This window comes from Ptiloglossa arizonensis, chromosome 13 (genome assembly GCF_051014685.1).
Source record: "Ptiloglossa arizonensis isolate GNS036 chromosome 13, iyPtiAriz1_principal, whole genome shotgun sequence".
Taxonomy (NCBI): domain Eukaryota; kingdom Metazoa; phylum Arthropoda; class Insecta; order Hymenoptera; family Colletidae; genus Ptiloglossa; species Ptiloglossa arizonensis.
Window position 1 is genome coordinate 6136509 of NC_135060.1, and position 9367 is coordinate 6145875.

Consider the following 9367-nt stretch of genomic DNA (forward strand, 5'->3'; position numbering starts at 1 on the left):
TTTCTGCTGTTTTAAATCTTAATAATAATAATAATAATAGTAATAGTAATAGTAATAGTAATAGTAATAGTAATAGTAATAGTAATAGTAATAGTAATAGTAACAATAATAATAATAATAATAATAATAATAATAATAATAATAATAATGCTTTATATAATTACATTCGTAGTTCTTTATGTTTCATATTTTTTTTTATGTTGACATATAAATTAATCAATATGTAATATCAATATTAGAAAAATTCATTAATAAATGCGTCTGAATTGTATATACCAGAAGTGATTTCGTAATTCACTTATGTATTACGTACTACGTATTCTGAATATGCGCAAGAACGAAAAATACGACGGAAAAACAGTGACCTTTTTAGTGACTAACGCCCATTTTCCGCAGTAAGAGTGAAGAGGTGTGGTTTTGATGTCATAAAAACGTGTGATTTGTTTTCTATCAATAATGGAGTTTTTAATAAAAAAATACGACTATTTTGAAGAAAGAATATTACAGAGCTTGAAAAATAATGGCATAGAACATCGGTACGTGGATTCTTAATTGCATGAATGTAAAGGGCGACATAACCTAACCTCTAAATCCATTAAAAATGTTCTCGTTTAATGTATTTGCGTTTTATACTTGCAAATGTGTTTCTTGTAGTTAAAGTTTTTATTTTTCAATGAGAAACAAAAAAGAATTTGTAATTAATTAAAAAATGAAATTTGTTTTTTAAATACTTGTCACATATATCGTTTCTAAATATTTGAGTCATTTTTAAGGCTATGCGGATGAATGTATCTTTTTCATTCAAAATATAATGTATTAAATAGATATTATTTTTCTAATGTAAATAATAAAAATGTTAAATAAACACATTTAGTTTATCAATATTTGTGTTATATTTTTTAATGTTATTTGTTATGTCACTTGTATAAAATATTTATTATTTATTATTTTAATTACTCTGTATTTTCAAATTTTATTTAATATCTTTAAAGTACATTAAAGAATTTGTCTGTAATATTAATAATATTTAATTACATGTTGTATAATTAATGTGTGTTAATATAGTATTGGACATGTGATGCTTTAAAGACAATATTATAACACTTTCATTCAGCTTACTATAATAAGAATAAGTTTATAAAGAATGATCATTCATAAACTATAGAATATTTTTGTAATTACAATGTAAGACAAACTATATCAATTTATTTCTAAAAATTTGAACAAATATATTTTCAGGATAAAAGCCAATAGTGGATTATGGCTTGGAACATTAGTAGGTTTAAGTGCAATTTTAACTATAATGAAAGAAGATGCCAGTTACTCTGAAATTTGCCTCATTGTGGGTCTTACAGGCATTGGACTTCTTATTAGTTGTGCATGTTTATATTTAAGACTGTCAACGGAAAAAATTGCAGTCAGAGATTTTCAAGTTATATATTTTTTACCAGCTATAATAACATCCATGTTATATCTCCTTATAGCAAATAAAGGTATACCAATTTACAAATTATTTATTAATGCTTTATGATTGATTAAATGGGAATAAACATTTTAGTTTTAATGATTTCATTCAATTATGAGTCTTGTATATTAATATTTATTTCTTATATTCATTTTTAAAATTTTAATTAATTAGAATTCATTTATATATACTATTTTAATTAAATTTTTGTGGTAATAAATAAGAACAGGATTGCTAGTGAGTGTGATATGGGGCTTGAGCATAGCAAGTTTAGGTACATGGGGTGTTCTCCAATTGATGTCTACATTTCCTGGTTGCTTTACAATTGGAGAAGCAACAACAGTGACACATGGTTGTATCCTGTTTTTAATGTCTGTAGTAACAAATTTGCCATTACGATATCATTTACCACCAATACACAATGATGATATTGCTACAGTTTTATTACAGGTATTCTAAAGAGAATTTCCTAGCAGTAATAAATTATGTATACTTAATCATTTAATAGTACATAATTTTAGGTTACAATGATGTACGTAATATCAGTTTGTGTAATATCTGGATATTTTCCAATATTTCGTTTAACCAAATATTTTTACGTAATGATAATCACCCTCTTATTAGTTGTATTTTTGCCATTAATGTATATCATATTGGATCAAAATCCTTTAGTGTGGTTGCTTTTATTTATTTTGAACGAAGCAAGTAAGGTACGTTTTTATGATAACTTATAGTATTTGTTGCATAAACATAAAATTATTTTTCATGTCTTTAAACATTACAGACTATCTTAATTGGATACTGGATTATATGTTTATTGCTAAGTGTAATTGCTGTTACATACCAGATATTATTAAATTTTCAAGCAACAACTTCAACTAGAAAAATTTTTCATTTATTAGCTGTACTTGTATACATACCTGGTTTAATGTATGAACAAATACTGCTGTATCTTGCTAGTGGTATAGTAATGGGATTATTTGTATTTCTTGAGGTACATCATTTTTAATTAAAATTTGTTTTCAATTATACAGATTTACATATTCTCATACTGGGCTTGCACAAGTGCTTGTTAAACAACTATTTTGATTTGTTCTATTTTTAGTTAATACGGTATTTGAGAATACCACCTTTTGGAGAAGCATTGCAGCAAGGATTTTCTGTATTTGCTGATGAAAAAGATCATTTGATTTCTTTGACACCTTTATATTTACTTTGTGGTCTTTCTTTTCCACTTTGGATGCCTACTAATAATGTTCCATTATTAGCTTTGCTCAGTGGTGTTTTGACTGTTGGAGTAGGTGATACTGCTGCTAGTTTTGTTGGTAGCAAGTGGGGTTCTCACAAATGGATTACTTCAAATAAATCCATTGAAGGAACAATTGGTTGCATTTTTAGCCAAGTTGGATTAATATGTGCTTTAGCATTTATCGGTATGTATTAAGTATATTGTTTCTGCTTTTCATAATATTATACAAATGAGAACAACACATTATTTATAAAATAATCTTATTATGAATAATAATATTAACAAATTATTTACACATTTTAATACTACTTTATAGAGTAATGTCAAGTAATAGTATCTAATCATTTTGAAAATATGCAATCAAACCAGTGTTGTTCTTTTCTGTCTGCTATTTTTTAAATATATGTTACATATGGTAAATCTAATGTAAATTTCTTTAAATAGGTTACATAGATAGTGGTTGGTTACTTTTGAGAAGCATATTGTTTAGTATTGCTCTATCGTTTATTGAAGCACATACAAATCAAGTTGACAATTTAGCTTTACCTTTATTGATGTATGTATGCCTAACTCTTTAGGCATGTAACAAGAACAAATGCTAAGATGGACAATAGCACTAGTAATTATTTTGAAAACGACTGAACTATATGTTTTGTTTGTTCAGTCTAGAGTTGGACCAAAAGCATAGCGCTTACTTAATTAATTTACTTTTTAATTTGCTTCTTTATATTAAAAAAAATTCGTATATTTTCTGTTGTACATAGTACTTTTTCCCCAAATTGTCATATTACATCAACTTGTTTTATTATAAATAACATTTAAAACTAGTTACTAGTCAAGAATTTTTTAAGTTCTTTGTAACTTTAGCTTTTTCATTATTGTACAGTTTAGTATTCTAATATTATTTAAAGATGTATTCATATACTTAAAAATTTTAATTTGTTATTTATGTTTCGAACCAATAAGAGTAGTTACATGTACATGTATATCAATGCAAGGACCACTGTTATGAGATTTGTTAAATAGTATTTATGTAAAAGTGTTCATATTTGTACATAAATATCGCACCGATTGTATCTATATGAGCCAAGCATGTTCATTCGTTAAAAAAACAGAATTATGTGTGGAAAAAAATGACGATAATTCATACTTTTTTACGTAATTGTCTAATTTGTTACTGTGTACAATTTGTTGAGAAAAGATGATGTGCGCCTATAATGTTACACTCATGTTGTTTGATACTTTGTAACACATACTTTACTCATTCCTATCTACGCATTTTTATATTCCGCCCGAATGAATCTGTGAACGAAATTTACTTTTATTAATAAAATATTTTTATAACTGCGTACATGTCGGTGTTTTATTGTCTTTGTTGATTATAAAATAAAATTTTCTTTGAAAAAATATTTATACAATAAATTCTAAGCTGACTCCATCTGTTTTAATGGTTTCATATTTTAAGTATTTTAACATTTTACTGTTTTAATATTTGAAATATTATTTATGTTCTGCAAAGGTGGTGATATTGAGGAAGAAGATTATCAAGTAATTTCATTCCAATATTTTATTGACCACACAGCCTTAAAATCTGACCGTACACAGCATGTCATACGTCGTGCCCATACGCGTACATCATATTGCGGAATGCGTGAAAAACATCGGTTTTTTGTTGATTAGGTTTTAATGACGAAGGTTGCGCCAAGTACTGCTTCGCATATAGGAAAATGTCAGTATTTTTTATTTATTCAATTGCTAAATTTATATTTCATTTTTTCGTTATACTGGCATATTCTTGCCATAAATTCTTTATTACGATAGTAAGTATTTAATAAATTATTCATTTTACAATAATTAAAATAATTAAAGCAATTAATTTCGTGTATCAGTAGTACATTAATAGTAAAATCTTACAGAATGTGCAAATAAAGTCATATGTATCATGAATAATAAATGTTTATATTATTCTTAGACCAAACTTCAGATTTTTGTACTGGCATACTCGAAATAGTCTAACTTTTATGTTCGTTTCGGTACTTTTTAATAATGCATTATTTCATAAGTGAAACATATTTAGAAATCACTCAATTTTATGAATAATTTGTAGATTTATATAAACTGATATGCAACAATGTACTTTCTTCAATAATATTTTTCTTCATGAGTAATTTGCTTGTACTTGTCTTTGGGTGCCATCTTCAAATATTATGTACATGATAATTATTATAGGTACTCGATAATTATACTCGCAAATTTGTTATGTGTGTGGCTATTGTTGTTAGCTACCAATGGAGCTATTAGACATTTTTATTTCTAGAAATACATTTTGTGTAACTAATTTTTCTACTTAAAAGTAATTAAAATAAAATTTTAGAAAGCAGAACATTGTTACATAAACTTATAAATTCTTGTTTTTTGGCCTGGTTGCGTAAAATTAAATATAATATAAAAATAACAAATTGCTTTTAAATATTGATACACGAACACACGCCCTTCTAGTGTTTTACAATTATGATATAACATAAATAAATCGACAAAAGAGTAATAAACTAAAATATTACAGCTATTTATATATTTTGTATATTTGAAAATTGCATAAAATTTACCCTTTTCTGTATAGACATTTGAATTTTCTTGTATGTAATTCTGTACTTATAATACAGCTTGATACGAAATAACCAATTTTTATGAAAAATTTCAGGCTTTCTTAATATTGAATGAAATATTCCTTCAATATTTACACAATACTTTAACATATTGAGTATTTAATTATTTTTGCTGTGATAGATAGACATTTTAAATTAGAATCATACGAAATTTTATTGAAGAATTAAAGAATCCATCATTGTTGAAATAATCCACACTTGTCGCAGTATTAAGAGTTCTATTTTGTAATAATTACCAATTGATGGTATAGTCGTCACAAGATGCGAAATTTATGGTAACAAATATAAACTTAATGTCTTAAAAGATAAGGTATGTTCTTCGTATAAATTTCTTCAAGTGAGAAGAAAATGAGTTTAATAACTTTGAAGGAACATCAATTATTATAGCTTCAGAATTGTAATATCATAATGGTTTGACATAAAGAACATTTGACAAATTGACTTTACCGTATTTAAGCTTAGTAGTTTTATACATATGTAGTATAATAGTGGAAAACAAAAAAGTATTTTAAAAACAGAAGGGATTCTTTTTTTGTATTTCACATACCAATATCACTTACACGTGAGTTTCGGTAGTAAAAATCTTCGTTGCTGCGAAAGAAAAAATCTGTGTTCGCAAGTGTTTCGAAAAATAAAAGAAGGAAAATGATACGAGCGAAGTAGTGATAAGAGCGGTGATTTCCCAGCATTCCGTATCGACGTTAAATATGTTACAGTACATCTGCCGATCTCGAGAAGCTCTTTCCGCGCCGATAAGTCACCATTTTGTTCGAAAATCTTCGAGCGATGTCAAATCGATTCGAAAATATCGAGCTTAATGAGAACGACAGAAGATATTTATGAGATGTCTTGCTACGTACTACTTATTATAGTCGTTTCTTAAATACTTGTATTTGTAATTGTATAGCAATTAAATAAATATTCTGAAACTCTTGATCGTGTAATGCCGTTTGGTTTCTGCTGCGCCTTGAGCGCAGCGGTACAGATCTTTTGGTTTCTTTCTTCTTTCTTTCTACGGTACTTAGTATGTAAATTTATGTATTCGGTGTATCTCTCGAGTCTTTGTGTGATATATTGCGACGTGTCTGTCATTACTTTCGTTACTTGGTGCTGATTCGTACCACTTTCGTCGTTGCTTTATCGCTTTTGCAAAGAATCGATCTTTCCTCTTTGCTTCAACAGTTCCTTGTAGCCTTGTCTTTTCGTTTATATATTGTATTTTAATTTCTTTTTTGCAAAGAAAGGACGACGGAGTGATTAGTTGCGTTAAAGAAAAATAAGCGATCGCTTTATGCATGATCGGTTATTAATTCCTACGCGTGAGTGTATATCTTATTTGTCAGGCGCTTGTCTTCTACAGGTAAATAATACCGACTGTGTTCAAGTTCTATTTAATTCTGCTTTCTAAGTAGCGAGGCTATCCAGTTGTTAATTTTATTTATTTTGTAACGTACGTGAATACGAATTCATTTTCGTAACTTTATCTAATTGTAATTTGAATTTTTCTATGCTCTGCTTAAATGGTTGTGGTCTAACTTGTTTTTTTTTTTTCACGCTTAAACAAGATATATGATTATTAGGTAAGACTTAACACTTTCACTGATATTTCATATATTTCACAATTGTATCTGTATTACATTTTACAATTTGATTACTAATTTTTTAATTTATCGTACACAGTAAACACATTATCAAGTGTGTGTTTAATTTTTTTTAAAGCAATGAATGTGTTAAGTTAAATTTACTTGGAACTTAGATTTTGAAATGCAGGATTTCAATGACATTAAACAAAATCAAGTAAAAAAGAGTGACTGAAATTTATCTTGAATTCGAATCATATTATTTTTGAATATTTCATTTTTCAATTAAATTTTTCAAATATTTGGAAAGTCTATATTGAAAAATGCTATTCTATGTTCCATCAAATGTTCAATACATTAAAAATGTACGTTTTAATCATGGTTTATGCGTGATTCTTTTCTAGGAACATTTCTGTTGGTTTCATGGTAAAATCTTCGCTGCATAGAAATACTTTACCATCAGAAAAAAAAGTCCTGAACACAGCAAATATTCCACAATTAGCGACGATCGTTTCTGCGAATGATTCTAAAGTTACTTTAGACTTTAATTGTAAAACTTGATATTCTCATACTTGCATGTACATAGAGGGTGCATTGTAACACGTTGAATCCAATTCATTAGTGGATTAGGAACACAAAAATTGGTTTGCATCCCTAATACACCATTGAAACATGTTTCACATATTATGTTAAACCCTATGTAGGTACTTGCGGCCCGCATTGTATTAAAAGTTACCCCAAGTTTAAAGTAACTTTAAAGTTTTGGTGTATTCGAGTTTAAGATAACACTTAATCGATACTTGTTACTTATCGCAGTGTTATACTTACAGCGCATGTGAACGGGGCCTTTAAATAAACTCCGCTTAGACAATTAAATGTATTGTGTCAAGAATAATTCGAGCGTACATGTCAATTAACTCTTTAGCAAAACAGATAGAAAACTATTAACTCTTTATCTAATTAGAATTGTCGATTAATTATACATTTATATATGTATCTAAATTTACCAAATAATTAGTAAATGTAACAATAATAAGAATTTACCATGTTCCATCAATAACAATAGATACATTGATATACTGTTCAGTAGCAAATTTCACAGAAAATCGATTATTTTCGTGTTTAAATTTTAAACTAACGTGTTCAATTTAATCGTGTAAATTAAAGTTGATGATACTTGCAGAAAGTGGGCCTTTCACATTTTTAGAGTTACACAGGTGCAATTCTAAATATTCCAATATGGATACTACTTCTTCATTCCGTTATCCTGGTGTCTTGTAATCGTACATTCTAATTCCTTCATTAATAACGATTGAAACTACAAAGGCTTCGTAACTAAACAACTGCTTCACATTTTCGTTTTCATTAAAACGTAAATTACATATTTACAATCGCAAAGCGGTTTCCATTGGCACTTGAAAACAACGTCACAATTTCTCGACCCCGTTCCACGGATATGCGAACAAGAATATATCTCATTTGACGTAAAAATAAAGACGATTATCTGTTCGAAGGTTAAATTCGCAAAGAATCATAAACAATACATGTATATACATACAATCCAATACATCAGGAGATTATTCGGTGATACTATACTTGCTATGACTTTCTTCCTCTGTAGCGTTTTGCAGCATTCTCTGTTGGAGAGAGTTGAGAGTTGTTTGAAAGTGTTTGGTGGAGAAATATTTATCAAAATTTTAATCGTTACGGGAAAAACCTGAGATTAAAAGCAATCGTAACTTTCCTTGCTATTAATTAGCGAGTTATATTTTAACCAGTTGACGTGGAGCCAGGGAATTTTGGAACTGGAACGAATAATCGTAATATTGTTTTTAAGTTTGGTCGATGTCCACGATGTTTTTATCATCGTCCCCACGTCTCGTGGTATTTGCATACACTTTACAAGAATCGCTCCAAAAGTTTGTAGAGAAAGTTATATTCGGTGCGTATCCTTCATTTATTAATATGCATCATTCCTCTGCTAAGCAATGTAAAGTTTCTATCTTCCGTGTACCGTAAATATTAAAAAAATAACTTAATCGAAAATAAATTGATCTTTTAATTCTCTCGTTGTCTCTCTCTCTCTCTCTCTCCCTCTTTCGCCCTAGAGATTCGAGTTGACTGGAAATTATATGAAAAAATTGTTCCCGATCGTTACAATTTATTATTCAATTTTGGAGAGATCCTTGTCTACATCTGCATAATGAATGAAATAAATATATTTGCGAGTGTATCGTTTGTATCCCTGATGTTAAATTTACCAAACCTGATGGTCTCTGCAATTCAACAGTTTTTCAGAAATTTTTTCAAAACACTTTTTTTCTTTACTGATCGAAAAATATTTAATCGTTCGAATTAAATCAAATTCTAATTTCGAATAGAATGTTTTGTTTACATTTATTCATTA

The 9367-nt window shown here is 28.0% G+C and overlaps 1 protein-coding gene across 1 annotated transcript; it reads left to right on the plus strand.

Moving 5' to 3' along the window:
* The first annotated feature begins 133 nt into the window (after window positions 1-133).
* Dolk (Dolichol kinase) lies at window positions 134-6314 on the plus strand. The gene is made up of 7 exons (XM_076325009.1): window positions 134-536; window positions 1240-1493; window positions 1695-1915; window positions 1987-2175; window positions 2250-2459; window positions 2571-2898; window positions 3159-6314. The coding sequence occupies exons 1-7, from the start codon at window positions 457-459 to the stop codon at window positions 3290-3292; spliced, it is 1416 nt and encodes a 471-aa protein (XP_076181124.1). The 5' UTR covers window positions 134-456; the 3' UTR covers window positions 3293-6314.
* Window positions 6315-9367: the final 3053 nt, after the last annotated feature.

What these genes read in the sequence shown, in the direction of transcription:
- Dolk (XM_076325009.1), top strand. Translation starts at nt 457, where the DNA reads ATGGAGTTTTTAATAAAAAAATACGACTATTTTGAAGAAAGAATATTA. An exon ending in TTTTGAACGAAGCAAGTAAG is followed by an intron (nt 2,176 to 2,249) that starts GTACGTTTTTAT and finishes TAAACATTACAG; the next exon opens with ACTATCTTAATTGGATACTG. An exon ending in ATGTGCTTTAGCATTTATCG is followed by an intron (nt 2,899 to 3,158) that starts GTATGTATTAAG and finishes TTCTTTAAATAG; the next exon opens with GTTACATAGATAGTGGTTGG.